General features: G+C 43.4%; 1 protein-coding gene across 2 annotated transcripts in view; it reads right to left on the reverse strand.

Annotated features, from left to right (window-relative positions):
* The window catches only part of ADGRD1 (adhesion G protein-coupled receptor D1), a 118,333-nt gene that overhangs the window by 34,625 nt on the left and 60,381 nt on the right, over window positions 1-23,327 (reverse strand). For both annotated transcript variants that reach the window (XM_065851683.2, XM_065851684.2), the window contains 4 exons: window positions 22,234-22,307; window positions 20,584-20,707; window positions 6,087-6,190; window positions 3,864-3,975 (listed from right to left, as the gene is read on the reverse strand). In XM_065851683.2, coding sequence (XP_065707755.1) covers window positions 3,864-3,975; window positions 6,087-6,190; window positions 20,584-20,707; window positions 22,234-22,307 — 414 coding nt within the window. The remainder of the gene's footprint in view (window positions 1-3,863; window positions 3,976-6,086; window positions 6,191-20,583; window positions 20,708-22,233; window positions 22,308-23,327) is intronic.

Genomic DNA, 23,327 nt, shown 5'->3' on the forward strand with positions numbered 1-23,327 from the left:
CTACTGAGCTCTTGTAGAAAGTTGGTGGATCAGTTAAGTTTGAGTGAAATATGGAAATTTTAAAATAAGGTGCCCTGTTGTACCTGCTCTTTAGTTACACTTGGCCATGTGGCTTTCCTGCTTTGCTGTTCTTCATATTAAGAACAGGATAACACAAAAATTATATCACATTATAGTCCAGTGTCTGTCTGTTCTGGTTAGAGATTCTGTGGATGCTCCACATGCTCCTCCATCGGCAAAACTTAAACTGATATTTTAAAAATCACCACAAGCTATCGTTGGCTCTTCCGCCCTAATTGCTCTACGGTGGGCATCTAGTTTGCACGTCTTCTTGAATTCTTCATTTCCCATGGTCTAAATTACACACCAGCTGTATACAAAGCCATGTTTGACGAGGGCCTGTCTAGTGTTTGAGGCAAAGAGCTGAAAGTCTTATCTGTAGGGTGTTCACAGGCAGCTCGAATCCTCCTTGCTAGTCCTTTATTCACTTTGCGCTACCAAAGTTCTGCAAATAGGAGCAAATACAAAAGCTGAAGCAACACCTGGTGTAAGCTGGACTTCCTGCTTCAGTTTAGACCATAACATGCTTCGAAGTGAAATAAACGCTGCCCCAACAGAGAGAGGAATGGGGGGAAAAGAGGATGCAGCGAGAAGTGAGAACATCCCCGTGAGTCCAGTTCGGGCCTGTCCCACCGTGGGCTTTGGGAAACACCACCCAGATGCTCCTGAGAGGTGTCACAGCAGCTCCACAAGCCGCTCCTGATAAAGATCTTTACATCTTTCTCTGAAGTCTCCTCTCAGGCTGCCTTATGAAAACAGGCAAACCCAATCCTTTCTTCCTCCCCGCTCTTCACGTGTTCACACAGCACGTTCTCCCTTCCCCGCTAATTGCTTTTCGAGGATGTCTCACCACAAGTGGCTCCGCTCATCACAGAGTAATTGAACAGATGTGGCTGGCAATGATCTTACCACAAGATAACCTTGTTTGGTTTGCTTGCAGCTAAGGCGAATTGTAAACACGCTCTTGGAACGAATCCCAGCTCTATCTCAGTTTTGCATCTTGTAGCGCGCTGGTGATGGTCATTCTGCTCTGGGATGTGCCGTCCCTCCTGTGACACGCACAGGATCTCAGAGGGGTTGCTTGCATGCACTCCATGTGAATAAGATGTCTCTTTTCCCACCTGGACCAGTCACAGAAACGTATCCGGGCAGGTGGAGTCCGTGCTGAGCAAGCATTACCAGTAGGAACCAGTTTGCTGCCACACTGGTCTTCAGACATTAATCATCAGTTCCCTTTGTTGCATCAGCTTTGCTGCCTGGTGCTGGCGTTTTATTCTTTTTGTTGATGGTTCATGATTTCGTACACTAATTAAAATCAAAGTGTTGGGACCTGATAGTATCATGAAAACTGAAGCTTTCCCGCACCTTCTCACTTGTGCTCAGCTGGTCCAGCGCTAGTGCAAGGGCATTTTAATGCAAATCCTCTGGGAATGCAAGTATTAAAAAGCAGCAGTAACTGTAGTTTTAATTCTTGTAAGTGAGATCTGTAAGTGCTTTAGTGTTTTGCAATGTTCAGTGAAATATAACTAAACCAGATTTGATTATTGACAAAACCTGTAAAAACCTTTCCAGTTAATTTTATCATATGGCTGTGAAATCCATTTTAATGCCTTTTGATTTCTACTGGGAGATTAATCCATGAAAATACAAATGCAACATAAAGCTGACTCACAAGCGAGTTCTGTCTAATGGATACTTTCCAACTTTTGAGTAGCCAAACAATATGAATCACAAAACGGCAGAAAAATAAAAGCTAGTGAAGTGGCAGAAGGCTGGTCTGGATATAATTCCACATACTACCAAGTTGCAGAATTTTGCATAAAATCCATAGCAGAGTTGCTACTCATCCTGTACTTGTGCCTGAATGGTTGCTTTGAAGAGAGTCCTAAATGACAGAGTTGCCTTCTTGAAGAAGCTATTGAAAAGTTGAGACCTCCCATATTGGAAAAGCCCCTTGCTGTGCCCTGTGGTGCACACCACTTTGGGGAGAACCCCTGTGAAAACACAGCTCTCGTTAGTGTCGCTCTCCCATTGAGTCTGTGGAAACAGAGAAATCGGCCCAGCCTGTAGCAAGGTCTGTCAGTTAGAGTTGATGGGAAAAGAGAGCAGACTCTCAGAAAGCCCTCTGAGAAAATAGCCTTTTGGTTACTGAGGACAGTCTTAAAACAGATAGGTAAATTTGCATACATTTGCTAAATTCAGCTTATAATAGTGTTTTCAATTGAAGTGCCAATCTTAGTGCATTCTACAGAACCCTCTGCAAACATCCTTCCCTGCAATCCATATGCTGCTTTGATACACGGGCTGGAGTTTCTGCAGATACATATATCACAGGCACATAAAATCTTCCAGTTGTGCTGGAAAAACACAGTGCTACCTAACACACTGCCCTTCCATTTTCACTTTGCTGTGTCCTAATAATCTTTCTCCCATAAGCATGTTCAGATCTTTGGGAGACTTCAGTAGCCTGAAGAAATATTGGTGGTTAATTATTTTCAAATGCACACTGCTCTATGCGATCCTGTTAAAAATGCTGTTCTCTATAGCAGAAAGAAGGTAACTAAGAGCAAAGTTCCCTGAAGAAACAAAAGCATCTATTGCTGAAAGTCAAAGGGAAGTCATTAGACTGGCATGCGGACAGCACAGATGCTTTAGGGACTTGGCTGTATGGGAAGAAAATGCTGTCTGTAAAGATATTTGTATTAGAAAGATCAAAGTCCTATTAGTGAAAACAGAGTTTTGTGGTTAAAAATTAATCCTACTCTTCAAAAGGAAAACTGCTGTAGTATAAATTGTGAATTATTAAATATTACGTCTGAAATTACCAGGTGAATATGGTATGCTATATCTGGAACCAAAAATTCAATATCTGTCGAGACAGCGATGGGAATAGGCAGTGTAAGTGCAGCCAAGCAAGTGATGCCATTCCCAGTCCCACTGGGTTCCCCAAACTGGTACCGTTGTCCTGTCAAGCAAGGACACTAATAGACTGCTCAGCACCAGATACACCCATTTGTGGCAGAAACAGATTAAAGCATTAACACCTTCTATTTTAAATATTGCCTCCCTCTTTTTTGTAGACTACCATTTAGCAATCCAATTAAAGCAGCAATTAAAGGTATTAAAGCTGATATGAAAGCTAGTGAGAACAGAGCAAGGACATGAGCCTAATTAAAGGTGGAATCACAACAACCCTGATACCAAGAGGTTAAAACAACGAAAAAAGTGTAGCAGATAGTATGTCCATCACGCTTTTCGACTTGAAGACCTTTCCGGTATCGTGCCCTGCAATTACTGCTGGTACAGAGGAGGCAGGACTGAAATAGCTGTGCATTCCGTGGGGTGCTTCACTTTGGGAAGCCTGTGGCACAAAACAGGCCTTGCTTTCTGTGTGCTACGGTTTTGTTTTAATTAAATGAAGTTTTGGATAGTTTTAAGGGAAAGAAAAATATGCACCTATTAAACTGCAACTTAAGCCTGCGTGAGTGTTTCACCAGCTTATCTACCTCTGCTTAACTAAACAAGCAAGACATCTGCACGTGCACAAGGGACATTACATTAAGTTCTCCCTTACTACGGTGATTTTTCCATTTGATGGGTGCTTATCTCATTCAGTTTTGCAGACTGGATACTAAGAGAGCACTATTTGGATGCACAGAGGTCTTTATCCAGCGATGCAGGATGTCAGTTTTGGCTGAGCTGTGTTAAAACTGGAGCTCTTGCAGAAAGACCCTTTCTTGCACGTGGCGTTCGCCCCATGGAGGTGCCTCGCAACAAACACAATCGCTCTTTATAGCACTTACCGTCCCAGGGCTGAACTGGAAGCTGGTGAGGAGCAGGATCTGGGCCACCAGGACAGCAAAGGACAGGTTGGCATGGATGTGGTAGCGCTGGTTGCGGATGGTGCTGACTGACCTGGCAGGAAACAGAAAGACACATGAGTAAAACAGTATTGCAAGAAACACGAACGTATTTATGATTTATCAGCAAGCATTTGGGTTGGCTTTTAGTCACTCGTTTTGTTGGAGTTACCCTGATGTCTTTTTTCCACCAGGACCGAGTGGCACCTAACTGGTTTCTTGCATATCCTGCTGCCATCCTGAAGGCAACAGAAAGACTGATTTGCCCATTAACTAGTTCCGCTTTATAAAGGGGCTGATCCTGAGTGGTGCTGAGCTGTCCGCCCTGCCGCTCACAGAAAGCTTTCTGCACCTTGCACATCCAGCACACGCCGTGCCAGAGGTTCTGCCTTTATTTTGTTGGTATTAATATTTGCCTGGATTAGAAATAAGTGAACATGAAAAGGCTCTGGTTACAATTTTGACTTTATTACCATCAGCTTTTGGAGCTGCTTACAGGGATGGGCAGTGCCCATCTTGACAGAGACCTGACCTGGAATACAACATCGTTTGAACCTCTCTGTCCCAGCTTTGTAAAAACCAGCTGGAGATCTGACAAGAACGTGCTTTCCTGGGAGCCTCCTGACCCCGTGCTTCTGTCCTCATCCAGAAATAGGAAGCAGAAAACGAACATACACGTTTATCTGAACATCTAGGTCTTTCACATAAGTTTATTCTTCTTTTTCAAAAAAGATCAGTACTAGTGATAATGAGTTTTCCATTTCAATCAGCCCCTGCCACCGGCTTGAATCATTTCAGGAGACCTGGGCTGTGCGAATGGCAGCGCTTCCTCCCACTGCGACGTGTGCTCCCGGCCCTTTCTTGTGTCACGCTGGATGGCGGTGGCTTTTCCAATCTGGTGACACGTCGCGTGTCCCCTGCGGCAGGTGCCCCGGGCTGGACGGTGCAGGTGGCGGTTCCCTGCCAGCCCTGCTCTTCCAGCACCAATGCAGCCAGTGCCCCACGAGGAGGGAGCGAAGAGGGAGGACAACAAGAACTATGGATGTCCTAAAAGTAACTGAAAGAGACAGGCTGTGCCGCCTGGCACCAATGCCTTTCTAATACGGAAATTCACGTAGTCGTGAGCTGGAACGTGGTTACCCAGCAGGGCTGCCCTCCCTGGGACGTGCTTGTCATTGCCAGCATGTGGAGTAGCAGAGAACTTGCCAGATTCCTCTCCGCTTGCCTCATGGTCATCTAGCAGCGCACTGCAAAATTTCACTTTGGCTGTTTAAGGAGGCCCCGTTCTGCGGTGGAAACCTGATCAAATTGTTTTTAATGGGCGGTTTGAACAGTGCTGTATGCAGGTGGGGTGCGCGGGCCCTGGCAGTCAGCTGGGTCCAAGCTCTCTGTCCCAGTCTTCCCTTTGCCTTTGGTTTCTCGAGCGGTTTGCAGCCCAGCAGCACCAACACCAGCTCCTTTTGCTCCTTTTTCCTTTCTAAACACTGTAGCATCAAATCTTGCACTCAGACAAAAACGGAGCCGATCATTCCCCTTAACCTACACATGCAGGCAGCACAATGCCGGATAGGCAAATGTTGGACTTATTTAGAGTGAATTTTGCCACGAGTTGCACACTTGATCCAAGTATGACCAGCACAGATCTTGACACTTGAAAATAACAGAGGATTTGGAACAAGCAAACATTGCAATCGGTTTACTGGGCCTCAGAAAGACATTTTTCCTAGAAACTGGTCACTTAGCAGCATGTCCAGAAAACATGCTTAGTCATAGAAATAAAAAGCCGAACTCTTGAGTAAGAAGAACGTGGTTTAGTCTCCAAAGGAGACGAGAATCCCATCCCTGTGCTCCAAGCCCTTCTACAGCCTCCTTGCAACATTCCTGATCTATAGCAAAAAATCTACAGCAAAACTCCAAAAATACCTCGTAAGATGGAAATAGCTTGCTATTTAAAGACCACCCCATTTCAGGAAATGAAAGTAATTAAGAAATAACCAACCAACTGTTACAAATACATGTGCAGAATATAATTAAGGAAGGTTGTAGAATTAATAGCTTTTGTTTTATCCTGAGCACCTGAAAGGATCCTGATCAGTGGCCTGGAATACGCTGCTTGGCTTCCTGCATCATAGTTGCTCGGCAGTTAATTAAGTTAAAATTACTCACGACAATATAGCGAATGTGACCAGCGTGATCGTCAAGCAGAAGATGGACAGAGCGCAGCCAATGTAAGTGATGGAGGAGAGGGCCACCTGGTGTTCTCTTGTTAGCTGTACACACAAAAAAAATAATTACAAAAAATATTAATTGATTTATGTCCTCCTCCGCGTGCCCATATAGAAGCTGGTGTTCGCAATCACGCGCTGCCGTTTCTAACACGGGAAATGAAGAGTCAGCTCCAAACTCGGTCGCGCAGCCAGGGCATCCACATGCCCGTGGCATTTTGGTTCGCTCTTTAACTTCATAAGTCGGTATTTCCTCAGCATAAGTTCCTTTCTCCGCTGCTGTGATGTTGCCAAGCCCGAGATGAGTGCGGTTTCTCGGCTGCACACCCAGTGTCAGCAGCGGGATCTTTCACAGCTCGCAGGACACTTCGCTAATGCCCTGGCGCTGCAATAATTTACAGCGCTGTGCAAATACCAGAAGCGCTTCGCAGCAGTGAGAACTGACAAACCGAGGCCACCCATAAATCACAGGCCATTTATAGCCCACTCGTTTTGTTTAATGTATCGTGTTTTCGGTGCCTGTTGGAGGAGCCGGACTGACATGTACAGAACAGAAAGCCGCAGAAAATGCCCAGCATGAGCGGTCGGAGCGTGAGCCTCTGCTCTCAGCCTCTGCTTTTACCTACACGCACCTTTTGAAGAAATAATTCAAATTTCATGAGCATTTGATCTTTAACTCCATAGTGTCCACTACTACAATCATAGAATCATGTAGGGTGGAAGAGATCCCCCAGTTCATCGAGACCAACCGAACCCAACTCTGGCTCAAACCACGGCCCTGAGAACCTCATCTCCACATCTGTCCAACCCTCCAGGGACGGTGACTCCACCACTGCCCTGGGCAGCCTGTTCCAACGCTTCATTACCCTTCTCCTGAAAAAATCTTCCTAATATTCAGTCTGAACCTCCCCGGCACAACTTGAGGCCATTTCGCTTGTTTTGTCACTTGTTAATTAGGAGAAGAGACCAACGCCCTCCACGCTGCAACCTCCTTTCAGGTGGCTGTAGAGAGGGAGAAACCTGGATACCTCCAATGCGGGAAGGACAGTTTGTTTTAACCGTTCTTCCTAAATTAATCAGAAAGTGTGCTTTAATTGTCCATGTAAGCTGTCGTAAAAGGAGGAGGAAAAGAGCCGCACCCAGCAAAGGGAGCCAGACGATATTAATATATAATAAGTAGAACAGAGCCAGGCAGGAAGGAGTTTTCTCATCTCAGAAGAATTTTCCTGACTTGAATCTGGAGTTGACATTTGCATAAACTGAAGATTTGAAGAAAATGTGGTCAATCAAAAAGGTTTAATTTTGATACTTGAAATACTGTGGTTTTGTTTCAATGCCTATTTACTATAAATTTTTAGCTGAAAACATTCAAAATATTCATTTATTCTGAAAAACACTGAAAACACTAGTATGGTTTCCTTCTTTTTTTTTTTTTACAGTAACTGTAATAATCCTTGCAGTTTGGGATTTTCTATTGTTTTCCTACACACAGTAAAGTTCTCCCTCCAACAAGTATTTAATCAGAGATTATCAAACCAAACCGGTTCTACCAATAAACTTCCTATTGAAATTACTTTTAAAGCAGAGGAAAAAGAAAATCATTGTAAATGCAAACGAAAATGGTGCGTTTCGTAGGTAAACATCAGCTCACGTGCGGTGAGTTTTACAGCAAACAGATTGCGGCCGCTCCGCGATCCGGGAAGCAGTAAGCGATGCGGCAGCGCCAACAGCCAGCTGTTGCTATGGTGTTACCGTTCCGAGGAAATGTGATGCAGCTCTTTAGGATTTCTTCTCTCTCAGCCAAAGACACATTGCTTTTCCCTGACATGCACAGCATCAGTTACACAAACAAAAGGGTTCTGTGTGCCAGACCAGCTTCAAGGCTCCATATAATGTCTACGCAAAGCTCCTATCACCCCTCATCCGCCAGAGGAGCCATGTGTAGCCATTCTTCACATTATTCCTGAACCAGGAATAACTTGCGTGGAAAATTGGGCAGTTTAGAAGTGATTTCCTCACTCATGCCCGAAATGCACGGACCTTATTTCCTGATTGCTCCAATACACATCCCATTCTCTTGCTACAGGTGGTTTGCAGTTCTACAGAGGGAGGAGGGGAGCAGAGGAGCTTTTCTAGCTTCAGTTCTCTCAGAAATCAGTATTTCTCAGCACTTCAAGGCTTCCTTTCACTCCTTTCACTCCCAACACCTGCAGCCAGAAAATGTTCCCTGCAGAGGTCAGAGCTGCTCAGTGCTCATTCTGATTGACCGGGGTCTATCACAGCGTCTGCGTTGGCAAAGCGGGTCAGGTGTGCACAGGAAAGGTGATGTCTGACTGTCACACACAAGTACGGAAGATACAGGGGATCCATCTAGTGGAAACGGGCAAAAATCAAAGCGTTTGTGTTTTTTCGTAATATAGCCGAGAGAAGGTAACGATCACACAAACATCTTTTTCTCACTAATCTCTGTTGTAACCAGCACGCCCCTAAGAAAGGCTTGCTCTGGGTTTTAGCTTAGTCTTCCTCCAGAAACCCCTGCAGGGAAAGACAAGACATAAATCAAGTTCTCCCAAGAGGAGCCTGTATAACTTAGAAATGAAAATAAAACAAAACAAACAAAGAAACCACTTCTCAACAAAGCATAGAAGATTCACTCCAATCTAAAATAACCCACATAGGTCCCCACATCTATGAACCGCTCTTGCCCTGGTAAAGTCAACCAAAATCTGATGATACTTTAAGAAGGATGCTCTTGAATCAATCCCCACATCAGGCTGGTAACTGGTATTTCCAAAGCAACGTCACTGCAATTGACATGCTCATCCTACCCGGTGTGAAGGACTGGAAGCCTGTGGGGAGTTCTGACCCAGTTCTGTGTGTTCGGGATGAGATGGGGCCTGTGAGGGCTGTTCTCCAACTGCACCCCGGGTTGGGGTGCAGGGCAGCGTCCCCGTTCCCAGCGGCTCCTTTTTGGGCTGATATGAATTGTAGGGAGGAGGATACAGCATGAAAACAGGGCCTGGAATGATTTCCAGGGTGTGGAGCCACATTTCTAAATAAAAGTATATGGTGCAGGAGGGAAGAGAACCTATATTTAAGATACCAGGTCTTTCCTAACTTCCCACAAGGCAGCTGTTCCAGCACAGCTGGATGTTGTGTGTCTGTTCAGGCTGTAAGGGATAACAAACATGAAGTCTGTTAGAAGGACTGGGATTGTCAGAGCATTGTGCATCACAATTCCATATAAACTCCAATGCCTGATAGGAGCTGATTCCATATGAACTCAGCTTGTCTTTTTCCAAATTTCCGGGCTTGGTTCATGGCGTAGAATATAAGACGGTAATTTGGGATGAGCTTGTAGTCAGCACAAAAAAGCTAATCAGGCTGTAATGCTATTACTAAAGAAAATAGCATTAAAAAGTACAAAATAAAACATAGAGCAATCTGTGAAGTAGTCCCATGAGCCTGATTCTTATACTTGTACATGAAATTATTCTTTTCTTCTAAAAGATTTTGCTTCTTTGAGCTTATAAGGCCATTGTCTTACTCTGAGACAAGCTGAGAAGCTAGGAAACGAGCTTGGGCAGTCACAAGCGTTAGCAATCGTGAACACTTAAAGACAGATATTTCCTAGTTTCAGCTCTAACAAACAGATCAAAAACGCATTGTCCATATGAAACTCCCACTCTTTTAGTTGAGGCTGTAACACCCTTTACCTTGCAAGGGTCACTAACAGCAGGGACAGAGACCTGACCGTTTCAGTATGAACAGTTACTTCCATCTGCAATGTTGTAGACGATTGTCTCGCCCTCATTCTCACTCATAAAAGAAGTTAGTGCATTTTTAGTATGGAAAATCACAGGCATCCGTATGGTCTGAGAAATGGTTCTGGAAAGATACCAGTTCGGACTCTGAACATATATTTTTCCTTGATGATGTTGTTAAGAACAAGAAAATGAGCGACATCTAAGTCGTCTGTTTAAAAATAGCTGTGCTGCAAGGTGAAAATATATGATTATAATAGAATGGTACTTTTCTTCTCCGGAGTATCTGGAAAAAAAAGGTCAGTTGAGGCTGAAAGACTTGCCCATTAGGCTATACATGAAAAATCCTTTGATCTGTATCTAGAACAGAAAACCTACTTATTCATGTAACACTAATGAGCACTCATATATACAACACAGCACAACAACCCATCACAGAGCTAAATGGGCTACAGACACACAAAATACAACTGGCCGGACTGGAGCGTCTGTCTGGGCAGCACTGGGCGCTCTGTGCCCAGCGTCCCCTTCCACGTGTCCCCTTCTCTGTCCCTTTTTCTCATTATTCACCCCTCAGGCAGCTGACAGCATGTTTTCTGCTTTGCAAAGGGGGTATTTTTGCTTTCTCCAGAGGAAGGGACATTTTGGGAAAGTATTAATCTAAAATTTCCTTCTTTACATAGTGCAGAACATCCCCGTGTCTGCCTTTAGAGGCAACCCCATAGATAAAGGGCTGAGCTCTAATACTTAAAACAAGCTTTGTCACAGCCGATCCTGAAAGGGTTTGTCCACATACCAAATTACAGCTTCACAATTTAGCCACCGAAAGCAGTAATTTCACTGTCTAAACTGCTCTTGAAATCTCCTTTCTGAAAAGCAATTCATCTTCTTCCAATAAAAGACAAATTCTTGAACCAAAAAAAGCTTCACAGCCTTAAAAAATAAGCCCTACAATCTAAGGACTATGTTTTCCCTATCATTTGTATTTTAGTGTTGCTTACTGGTAGAACACAGAACTTGGTATTTTCTGCATGTGCTTATATAACGTATACATTGCATGAACCCAACCTTTTTTTTCGTTCACTGGCACAAATGTAAGACAAGACAATTGTATTTTGCCCTAAGTTCAAACACAAGAGTGAGTCAGTGTCCTTTTTGGTCAGCTTTCCATCTGAAAGCAGCATTCCTACCATGAAGTTAATTACAGAGACATATGGTTTTTACTCTATTGAAGCGACTGGGAGGATCAGCCACTGGCCTGGGCTCTCAAACCCTTCTGCAAAGGCTTGAAACAATCTCTTCTGAGACATTTCTTGGGGTGAAAAATTAAGGCTCGGCCAACCCTGTTGAGGCTGCACCTTTAAAATGCAATCTGAATCCAATTAAGAAAAGGATGAATAATTAACTTTGGCAGCCTGAGTGTTTCAGAGACATTAAAACGTTGGCCTCGACTGATGAAGCTAATGGTTTTAATTGCCTCCAGAAAGGCTGCTGAAATTCAATTCCTGTCCAGTGAGGCCTTTATTTATATATTAAATAATAATAACAATACAAACCTCTGTTTACCCTCAGCTTGCCAAGCACTTTGTTAGGTACATAACATCATGTTTTCTTTTCAAATTAACGTTCGCGTTTAGTTCGGGAGGCTCGGTCTGCTCACTGAGACCACAAGGAGGATTTTTGTGTGGCCAAACCTAACGGCACAACCGCAGCTCACAGAGAAAACAGGCTCGCTTGATCCAGACACCACTTGTACGGAGCCACAGTGCACCAGGTACCACCAGTTTGGAGAAGAAAAGCCTCTGAGAGCGATGCTTTGCAGGGCAATCACCTTTATCAGCCACTTCCAGCAGAACGGCTTTTGAATTCCCATTCTCTATTAACTCCACCACTCCTAGTGAGCAGCAATAAAGTGCTAGGAATGGGGCTTTTCAGGATTAAAAGAACCTCTTCCCACCGGCAGCCCAGCCTGGTGGTTGGCTGCTTATTTAAAACGTTTCGCCATGGCATGAAACATTTAGAATTTCCCCAAATATCTCTGCAAAGGTATTAATTAGCATTCTTAAAACCCCGCGTTGTCTTTTAAAGCAGTTCTGGGCAAGATGTCACGAAACAGTGGGTAATCTGCTCGTTACAAATCACGCACAGCAAGCTTTGAGTTCGGTGAAGCCTGAAAGGAAGCACTCGAGTTGCGAATGTTCCCAAAGTATCATAAAGTTTGGGGATTAGAAAATCATAGAATGTCCTGAGTTGGAAGGGACCCACAAAATCAGATATTTGCAATTCTTCCTCACACCTCTGTTTGTGTAACACAAAGCAGTGTGGCTTTTCTGCCTTCATGTCAGGCCTAAGACTTGCAGTGCTTCTCCAGAACTGTTCAATGCCGTATTGACAGCAGATTATCCGCTGTGATACCAAAGGAGCTACTTTTGCCCATGCACCTAAGGCTTGTCCATCTGTTCCCGCAAGAGCGGACTCGTCCTGTTGTCCAATTAACAGCCAAAAGTCCATCAGCGAGTCCAACGAGGAGAACAAACGCCAGCGTGGGGCCAGCGGGCTCTGGCGGGCAGAGAAACCATGGGCTCTTGCCAGACTCTGGGATTTTTCAGAGCGGTTGCGGATAATTAAATACCCAGCTCCCAGTAAAATTCAGTGAATGTTAGTATGGCTACTTTCCTTATCCCAGGCTTGGGCTTTGATTCAGAAACACACATTTCAACTCAGGAGCCAAGAACCCAGCCCTGAACTTCCCCTACACCAGGCTTTGGGGAGAAAAAGGGCATAAAAGGGCCAATACAGGAGACAGGCTAAATTTAAGAGTACGGAATGACTAAGTTTAAAGATATTCAACAGAGAACAGTCATGGATAAAGGTGCAGTATCATAGCATTTTCATGGGGAAATCCTTTAGACAGCAAGATGACCCAGCTGCCAAATGGCTCAGTGCTTGCATTTTCACCATAGGAATGAAGTCTGTGTTATTTTGTTAAATATTCTGATTAGAATAGAGTCCTTCTCAAACTAAAGAGCTCTTTTGACCGTTAGAGAACTCTCAAATAGTTGTGCTTTTCCAAAATAAAAAAGTTTTTTTTTGTTCTCCTCTGCTGAGTGAAATTCAGCTACTGCCAAACAATTCTCCAAGGAATCTGAGGGATTTCATATCCTGCAGCATTAGTCCAACTTTTTCCATGTAATTCTATGGGATTCAGGACAGAACAAGAAATTCTCCTATTTCCTCCCATCAAAATGAACAGAGCTGCACTGGCAAAGGAGTGGAATAGCAAAGAATGAGCAATGGCTCGGGGTTAGAAATTGGTGGTAAGAGGATCAACTTTGACGATGGCTCTCAATGACCCTTGCCAAGTTCCAATGGGGGCCACTATGCTCCCCATCTTCAAGGCGCTCAGCTCCTTTAGGAAACTCCTGGACCCGCTGCTACGCTGCCCGTTCATCAGCAGCTCCTGGGCCAAACGCCTTGTTGACATTGAGAGTTGTCTCTGCTGCTTTACTACCCAGTTTGAACTCTAGTACGAAAATCACTCAAATTTGCTTTTTGTCTAATGTCACTTCCATAGTTTAAAATAAACATAAAATAAACAGCAAGTGATAAGTCAGTAGCACAAAAACATAAAGTGAGAAAAGCGCATTAAAACAAAGTAGAACATAACCACATTGAAGAATGTATTCCAATAGCAAATGGCGAATTTCAACAATGCAAAAACCGCCATTACTTTTGCACCAACCTAATCAATGCATCGGCTGATTCGTCTTTGTTCACCTGATGGGTAAAGGCTGCTTAAACTGTCTGCAGAGGTCTCCTCTGCTAAGTAAACTGTCAATGGTAATAAACAAGGACCAAAAAATTGGAATGCCTATCCAATTTTTAAATATGCAACAGAGAAGAAAAATGGCTGGGCTAAGGCATCATTCTTTTTATGTTCCCAGCAATGCAAAACATGCTGAGAAAAGTAATTATATTAAAATTGCAAAACAGCAGAAATCAGAAAACGCCACATCATTTCCATTCCACTGTCCTGTTGGATTATATAGGCTGAACCTCTGCTGGGTGAAATATTAAGAAAAGAGTTTATTACTTCAGACTGTTCTTTTAATCCCCCCTGAGTGCAACGTTTGATTAATAACTGCAATATTAGATTTAGGAAAATAATGTTACCAACTTATAAATTATACACCTATGCCCCATATTTTTAAAACATTTGACAATATTAGGACACTTTCAAAACAGTCTTTATAGACACAAATAGATGCACTTTGTTCTCAGTCAGCCACACATTGTCAAAACTTGCTGTCAAACTCAGCTATAACAGTGACAAAATAAAAACACACATATTGCCCAAAAGAAGGAATTTGGGATGTCTTCCCTTTTGGGGACAGAACCCCACAGCCAAACCCAGGGCTCCCTAAAGATGCTATGGGTTGTCTCTATAGCTCCAGCTGCAAGATCAGAACCTTTTCAATATTTTCCCCTTTATAAATGCTTCTCTGATTCAAGCCCATTGGTAGGCAGCTTGAACTGTATTGATTGATCCTCCCTCTTGAATTATGGAAGAACAACTACGCATGGGGTGGAAAAAAAAGCATCTAACTTTAGGAATGTAGAAAATGCATTTAAAGACCTCAACAATTTCTGCAACAGATTGTATGACACTGTTACCTTGCTGGAAATGCCCATCCACATGTGAACTTTATAGCAGTCATTTTTATATCCTGACAATTGGAAAAGACAGAAAGAGGATAAAATAGGGGGAAAAAAATAAATCTAAGAGCCATAAACATTACAGTTGTGTCCTGCCTTGTTCATTCTGGGAGGGGGACCCCCAAAGTCTATGTTGCTGTGGGAGACTATTTCCTCTTTGAAAGAATTGTTGAACCCTGGGTCCCCAGGTGTCCACCATCCTTTTGCTGAAATGACATTTATGTGGCAGATGGTACAAATAGCCTGGCATGCTTTGTGGTTGTTGGATCACTATAAAAATACAACCTGCCAGATGGCTGCCGTGTCTCCTGGCAGGAGCACAGGGCCCACTGACTGATGAGAGGAACTAAAGCTGCCCAAAATAAAATAATAGTGCCTGGATTTTCTTTGGAGTGCTTTTGAAACGTGGCTTCTTCCATGCTGCGTTCGGTTCCTGCTGTCTAGGAAGTACCTTGTGCCGTTGCTCCATCTGACTGCCCCGAGGAGCATGGTCCCCTATGTCCTCCCAGCCTCATCTGCCTTCCACCCCAGCAATGGGCCTCTCTCCTCCGGCCATTGCCCTCAGCGGGAGGTGTCGCTGGTGCGGGAGGTGGCCTTGGAGCTTGGGATGTCCCCAGCCCTGCCAGCAGAAGATGCAACTCAAGGGAACGTGTTCCACCTCAACCTCTGCTGCTCCTGTCCAGGCCCACGGCACAGAGCAGGACTCCTGTCCTCCCATCCCACAGGGAGCGGATCACCCCGAGCGCCCTCCACTTGGACATAAACAGCGAACATAAACCAGTGTAAACATGTCAAACTAAATGGATTACCTCTTTTTCCTACCGCAGCTATATTAATGCACCATTGTCTCCCTAACTATAACATTGCAGTACGGGCTTGTTCTGACTGCAGCGGATGAAGCCAAAGCTGGAACGCTGGTCTGTGGGTCGAGGAATGAGAACGACGGACACGAATCCCCAGGGGTGCACCTTGAGCAATGATTCACTGTGAGGGACTTTTTCCCCCCATCAGAAAGAGCAGCTTGATCAGAGCAACAAGTTCTCCAGAGGAGGGGAACACGGGTTCGTTTGTATCTGCACAACTACTCTGAAAGTCCCGTTGGCTCATTTTGTTAGGGAGATGCAATTGTCAAATTCTCGATCTGACTTGATCAGAGTTGTGAAAAGACCTCTCAACCAAGTTTCCAAACTCTGTGCTGACCTTTGTTACATCCATGCAGCTTCACAAAGGCAACCAAGGGCTGAACATGTCCCTTCAGGAACATTCTGCTCATATTCGGTCACATTTTACCTTCAACTAACTTATTTATTCATTTGAACCAATTCATCATCACTAATCCCCAGAACTCCAAACAAATGCCATCATTTCTCAAATTAAAACAAACACGATAAATGAATCTCAGCAAGCAAGCATGAACTTGGGCCAGCCGTGACACAGGCTTAACAGCAGAGTGATAAAGACACAAATAATTCGGGCGTTCCACGTGGGCCAATTCATCAGCAGGCTAACAGGTCAGTGCCAGGCTGACATCTGAGCACCATATGGGCCTCAGTTTTTCCAAGATTGTCAATTCATTCCCGAAATAAACTTGTTACAAGTGCTGATCGCCTGCCTCACTGACAGCAGCTAAGCTGCGCCCATGTGTCTCAAGCTGATCGGTGGTGTTCACATCGTTCTTTCACAACCTCTGTGACTTCAGTGTGTTCGAGCTCTTGCTGAAACAAACACGAAATCTGGAGTAGTGTTCAACCACACTTGTAATCCAAGCTTGGTTTTAGCTAACTCACAGCACTCGAAGCTCTTTTTCTCCACACACTACTGTATAGCACACATCTAAGTTAAAATTCCAGAATTTAAATGTTTTCTTTGTGACCTCTCTTTCACTTTTTCTCTGAAAAACGGAATGAAAGCGCTTTCACATCTCAGCAGATTTCAGTCTCTGTACGTTACTGCCAGCTGGAATACAGTAGAATAGTGGCTGAATTAATCTAACCTGCTCTGAGTAAAGATCAAGAACAAAAATCTAGAACTCGCACGTTGTTCCTAAGAACTTTGTATAATTTCCATGCTCCCTGGCAATCAGGCCCACCTGACAGTCTGCCCCATAAATGTCTAACAATTTGTCAGCATTCCTCATCTTGCAATACTTCAGGTATCCATGAGAAAGCACCATTAGATGCAAAACATCCTACAATTTTGTTCCTATGAACGTCTCACTGAAACAAAACAAAATCCATGTGAGACGGCGTAATTCCTCTCCCAGCGGTGCATGAATTATTAACATCGCTCTGTACCTTGTAATAAAATCGCTATGGTAAAGAATCTTGAGAATATATAAAGGCATTTATGCCCACGAGAAATGCACAAACTGCATAAATATAGAGAGAGATCTGCTGGTTGATGGTGAAGGAGAGAAGCTGAGCTGGACCAGTCCCAGCGGGAAGGGAGGCACTGGGTTCATCAAGGTTCACATTGTTCCTCGGTCGGTGGAAAAACCAGAATGGACCGTGCGAAGGAACAAAGAGAGGGAGCTAAGCAAGGAGATTCTTGCTTAAATTTAACATAACTCAGAAGAAAAATCACCATCCTTGACAAAGAGTTATCACAGAATCATAGCATGGTTTGGGTTGGAAGGGACCTTGAAGATCATCTTAAAGGTCACTTATCTTCAGTGTTGCTTAGAGACGCTTTGGCTTTGTCTGAATTTCAAGTATGATGTACTCTACAGTTGTGAACAGCAAACTCTCTTTAAAAACCTGCATTGTCTCAATAATGGAAAGCTTACCCTTTTTTTTATTATTTTTAGCAAAAATATAATTATTCTCGTGAAAATGAGCCGAGTCGAACACTCCTTGCGCTGGAGCTGCCCATCAGCAGTGCTCTCCGGAGATGTTCTCCATACGTACTGCCTCTGCACTGCTCTGCACCACATCTACTTAGACCTGAGAATGGTTGATATCCCCTTTTGTATGTTTTTTAGCTCTTTCCTGTGAAGCTGCCTGCCTTTCTGCAAGGGGAGGTAGAATTATTCATCCCGGCTTTTACAGCTCTCCAGCCCGCTGCATTAGATTAAAGGCTGTCACGGCGCCCTTGGAGGGGATGTCTGCCTGTTTCTGCTGCCCTGAGAGCTGCACTTACCCATGGGATGGAGAGAAAGGGAAATGAGCTTTCTGTAGAAAAAATGCAACTATAAAGCACCCAAAGCAGAATTCCCATGAAGAATACAGTTACTTTTTTTTGTACCAAAATACAGCTTTGGATGAAAGCCTCCCCAGTTTTCAGGCAATCCATTCCCAATGATTTATTTACATTTTTTGTGAAAAGCAGAGGCCTATTGTAAAAAAAACCCAGAACCTAGACAAAAATAAATATTCTGTCAAAAACAGTGTTGATGTGGAAAAATTTCATCCATTTCTATTTATACAGCCACAGATATATAATAACTATAAAAATAGAACTGTTCAAATGTGGGCAGTTTCCTAACACCCACCCTCACTTTTTCTTGTCTCATTTATCTGTGAACTCCATTTATAAAAAGAAAAATAAAATATACAAAAGTTCAAGATCAAATACAACACCATTGTAATGGTTTCTTAAAGCACTGACAACCTGGTATTCAAATGGGTGATTTATATGGGCCCTTTGAACCTCGGCTCATGAATTTCAGAACATGGTGAATAAACATGTATATGTGTTTAACATCTACAGCATTTTAACATTTACTTAACAGGGTTCCAGGGGCGCCCGGGAGAAGTTCCCAGTTGTCTGGTTGATTCAGGAGGCTCTATTGCAAGCAAATACTTAGCAAATGTATTAGGAATTTGTAACTGAGCATAATCTACTTGTACAGCTCAAAAGCCAGGCAGCTCGTCTTTGCTTGAATCTCAACTTCACGCCAATTACACAGTGAAGACACCTTTGTCTTCTTCCACTGGTTAAAAATATTACTGCTGCAAGATAATCCTAAATATTCAATTTAAAGGGTATCTCTTGGTCAAATATTTGGGATGAGACTTTCTGATGAACTTTAAGAGACGGACCAAATAACAGCCCAACCAGAGGAGCCGGAATTAAAGCACATCACAGGATGACATCCTTCATTGGCTTCGTGTGGAGCTCTTCAGGCAAAGCTGCGTTTTATTACGGGTATGAAGAGTTCCTAGAAAAATGATACTTGGAAACCGTCTGGGGTCATTAGGTGCTTTGTAAGTAATAAAGGTAATAATGGTTAGATAAAAACTGGGTGACCTGAGCAGGATACCTTCATTTTAAAATGGTTCGACTAATGCAAAGCACTGAGGGTATCAAGCTCTTTGGACAGCAAACCATGTTATTCCGACCTGTGCCCCTGACTTGGATGGCATTACACCGTCTAACCAGCATTACTGTGTGAGTAGCTGCGCTATGTGTTACTGAATCAGTAACTCCCAATTGAAGTTTGGGATGATTCATTCCTTGAAAAGGCTTTGGAGCTGCTCAGTGGAACAACCCTGATTAGAGTTCCCTTATGCTGCAGCCCGACTTCTGCATCCCTCTGCAGGAACCCCTGTGCCATCCTCATATGCAGCCCATCCTGCAGCAGGAGCTGTCCGGGCAAAACTGCTGCCTAGAAGAAGAGCAAACCCATCATTCAAACCAATTAACAGGAGCCTGAGACGTGGACATATAGTCAATGCATCCATGCCAAGAGAGCCAACAAAGCCCCTCCAGCTGTACCGCAGAGAACACCGCGCTTGTTAGCAGCACACGGTGACAAATGTGACAGTGGGACTCCTGCGGTCCCGTCGAAGCTCTTCTTCAGTCTGTTAATTTATGTTATTAGGATGGTGTCTGTAGAGAGCTGAGAATGTGCCAGAGACTATAAATTTGACAGACAATCAGTATACATTTCTTTAAATGTGTGATTTGTAAATGGTTTCTATTATACATTCGCTATTTATTAACCAAGGGTTCTCTGAGCATGGCTTCATCACTACCTCCATCAGATCCTCCCTGACAGAAGCACACTCAAATAAAGCAGTAAAAGCATATTTCTCATGCTCATGGCTGTGCTGTCTGTCTGTCTGTCTGCAAAGATCCCGGACAGGGTTGAGCTTGCCTGGTGCTGAGTTTTGTAGGAGTCCTTGAGCAGGCACGAAGCAGCAGCTCCCCTGCAAGGAGCAGACACTGCTCCAGCTCTGGGGAAATCTCAGGGCATTGTAAGGTATCATGGAATGAAGAACACGCCTAGCGAGGAGAGCAACGTGTTCGCCATCAAAGCTCCATCCGAAAGTAGTGATGAGCATGAATCGCAAGCGTAAGGTGCTGGGTAAACAAGGAAAGTGTCATATTGCAGCTGGAAAGAGGCTTGCTTGAAAACTCTTTGGAAAAGGAACTGGGTATAGAGAAAACTATACATAAGGGGTTCACTCTCAACTCTAAAGCATCCGTTTGTTTCTCATGTTCCTTTTACACAAGCACCTGCTTGGCAATGGGGTGAAGAGCGAGCGGCAGGGAGGCACTTGGGGAGCCGGCAGGGCCAGCTGGCAGCAGAGCTTCACACGGAGGGCAAGCTTGGCTCTCCATGCTCCACAAATCTCACTTCCAAAACCCTTAGAGAGCCACATCTTCAGCCATCTCTGTCTTTACATTTAACCAGAAAAGCCAGAGTCATTTGAACAATGTCTTCTACTGCTTTTTCTGCTTAATACTTCAAGAAACCACGCCTGAAGAGTGAGAGCAAAGAGAATTCCCACCTACCACGGATGTGTTTAATTTCATGCTCCATTTCAGTTACCGAAAGTTTTAAAAAATAAATAATGAACTATTAAACCATCATCCTAGCAAGCAAGATAAGGAATCAGTCTGAGTTGGGTAAAAATGAGCCTAGTTTCAATCACTTACTGCGGTGTGAGGATGCAACTGGTGTATTTATGCTTTGGTTTGGACAGACAGATTTACTCCTTTGCTCAATCTCACCTTCAGAGGCACCACTTGCATCAGAATGGCGAAGTTGGTGAGATGGTTACAAAGACACACGGAGTAGTTGAGGTCCCCGCTCTCTCGTACACAACCTTCGTTAGACCAGACGCCCGTTCCGTTGCTGCGAAGCACACAAAATGGAACATAATCTCTATCAAAAATGCATCTTACGCAGGTTAATTTGACATGCATTATACTATAGAGCAGATATGAAGATGTGAAAGCCATGTCAGGCTAGTGCATCCACAAACACCGCTAGTGTCTTCTCAATTCCATCAGGAAAATAGTTAAGGAAAATCTTAACCAGAACAGGTCCCAGATCAAACCCCTACATGGATGTCACTAGAGATTTCTTCCCAGTTTTACAACAAATGAGTGATAACTACATTTTTTTCTTTACATTGTGCAACCCATTTATGGCATTTCACCCACCTAGACTCAAATTTCTATGTTGTGAGAACTGTAGTATCAAAGTCAATAAGCACAAGTCAAAGTCAGCGTATTTTATCTCCCTTATCCACTCATCCTGCCCAATTAATCCATTCAGACTGATTGAGGCTCCATGGGCTCAGACACCCGAGGTCGCCCACCCAAACTGCTTAACCCTTTATTACTTTTGATATTATTCCAGGTCCTGAAGCGAGACTGAGTGATCTGTGCTTCCCTTGGCACTTATTTTAACGATAGGTATTACCTCACCCTTCTTCTGCTCTTTGGGACCCTCCTTGAGTTCTCAGAGAGTCCATCATAGGTCAGAAACCAACTGCTTGTTCTTTAATTACCATGCACTAGGGAATAAGACCATCTTGACACAAATAAAACTCATTAGGAAGGACAGACTTTGTACTTCAGTTCCTATCCCGGGGCAAAGCCTCGAGGGCCCAGGCCCCGATGGAAAACAGTACAGAACAATGCCCCAACCATATTAATTTGCTTCAGCGAAATCTGTTTCTAATTTACCGTAATTTGTGCGTAACCATAACAACGAGTAACTGCCAACAGCTGGGGCGGTTCAACAGGCTTGAAACAAGACTCGAATAAAACAATCGCGGTGACGTTCCCACGTGCGTGCCGGACGGGAGGGACCACGGCGCCGCGGCCACCGCTGCAGCCATCCGGCTTACACCCCTGTGGCTCAAAACTGGCTACTGCTTTTCCATTGTTCCTCTTTTATGAGAGGAATTTAAGGTGACATTTAGTTCTCTTTTATTCTAATTTGCATTCAGGGCCATAATATTTCTTCATTCCACGTGTTCGTCCAAATTCACAGCTCTGAAACAGCTGTGGTGTGACACAGGCACAGATCGAGCAAAAATAATGGCGCTGCTGGACGTTTTCCAGTAAAATATCCAAGAACCTGCCCAAGAGAACACACTCGGAAACCACGATAAGCACGATTTGTATCAGCCTGCAGTTTAGTTTTGATTCCAAAATTTTTCGTATCTGTGAATAACAAGTCCCCTATTTATGGGAAGAAGTCACTATGAGATTGTGGGTTTTGTAAACCACTGGCTCCATTTCTTTAACTTATTTCCATGAAAGAAAGCAAACAAAAAGAATCTAGATAATATCTAGCATCAGTTATGTGCATCAATCATGCGCAATTTAATTAAACCAAGGTAAAGAATTTGAAATGATGTTACATACCTATAGTCCAGAAATGCACAGTAAAGATGAACTCTGTTACTCTTGTTTAGCGCTTGGCTGTATTGTTTGGGAGTCTGCAAGAGAGAAATATAACCCTGAAGGAAAGTTTAAAAAGGACAAAGTTCTGCTATTCAACTATTTTAAATTCTCATTGTTATAATAACTTATAATAACAGACTTATTCTAGATTAACATGCCATAACAGAAAGCAAATTTTGTCAGTCTTTGTGGCTTTAACACAAACTCCAAATGTGAAAAGTCTGGTATTCAGTCTTAATTTCACACACTGGGATTAAACTCATGGCGCTTTGAGAGAGAAATCTGTGTCCCATTGAAGTAAATAGCAAACCAGAATTGTTTTTTGTATATAGGCACAAATACATATGTTATTTTTTTTGCAGGACTGGGTGTTATTCTTCAGGATATATTTAGCTTTGTTGGGTTTTGTTTTCATTAGGTAATAAAAATCTCATTTAGGATTAATAACGTCAAAATACATGAATTCCAACAGCCAACTCACAGACATTTTCTTTCCACCATAGTGGCTATTTTAAAACACACAATCCAGCTGAAAGAGCGATGCCATAATTCAATATTATATTTTAACACACCTTTGCATTATGGTGACATAATTTCTATCTTCCATAAACAGACTGAGCCACTAACTCAGTCTCCTCCGTTCAGGCAGCTTTGAGACACCAGTTTCATGACAAAATAATTCAATATACATTGGAGTGAAGTAATAGTTTGTTATACACAAAGTATGCAAACCAGAGGATTTCCAGCATCTGCTCAACTCTTTCTAATACATAAATATGTGTATTATATATATAATATAATAAATACAAAGTCCACCTTGTGTTAGACTCTAACTTAAAGAACTGTTTTTATTATTATTACAACATAAATAAATCACTGGTGAATCAACAGCCCTCAAATTATTGCAACACGATTCTGCTGTCAAGCCAAAAGATAACCAGGTATTGCTTTCCTTGTTTTAGAGAAAGAAGGGGGGGAAAAAACCACCCCGTCTCATGGTGCAGAAATTCCACCAGCATCCCTGATGCAATCGTCCTCCTGCTCCCCCCGTCCAG

This window comes from Patagioenas fasciata, chromosome 17, assembly GCF_037038585.1.
Source record: "Patagioenas fasciata isolate bPatFas1 chromosome 17, bPatFas1.hap1, whole genome shotgun sequence".
NCBI lineage: Eukaryota > Metazoa > Chordata > Aves > Columbiformes > Columbidae > Patagioenas > Patagioenas fasciata.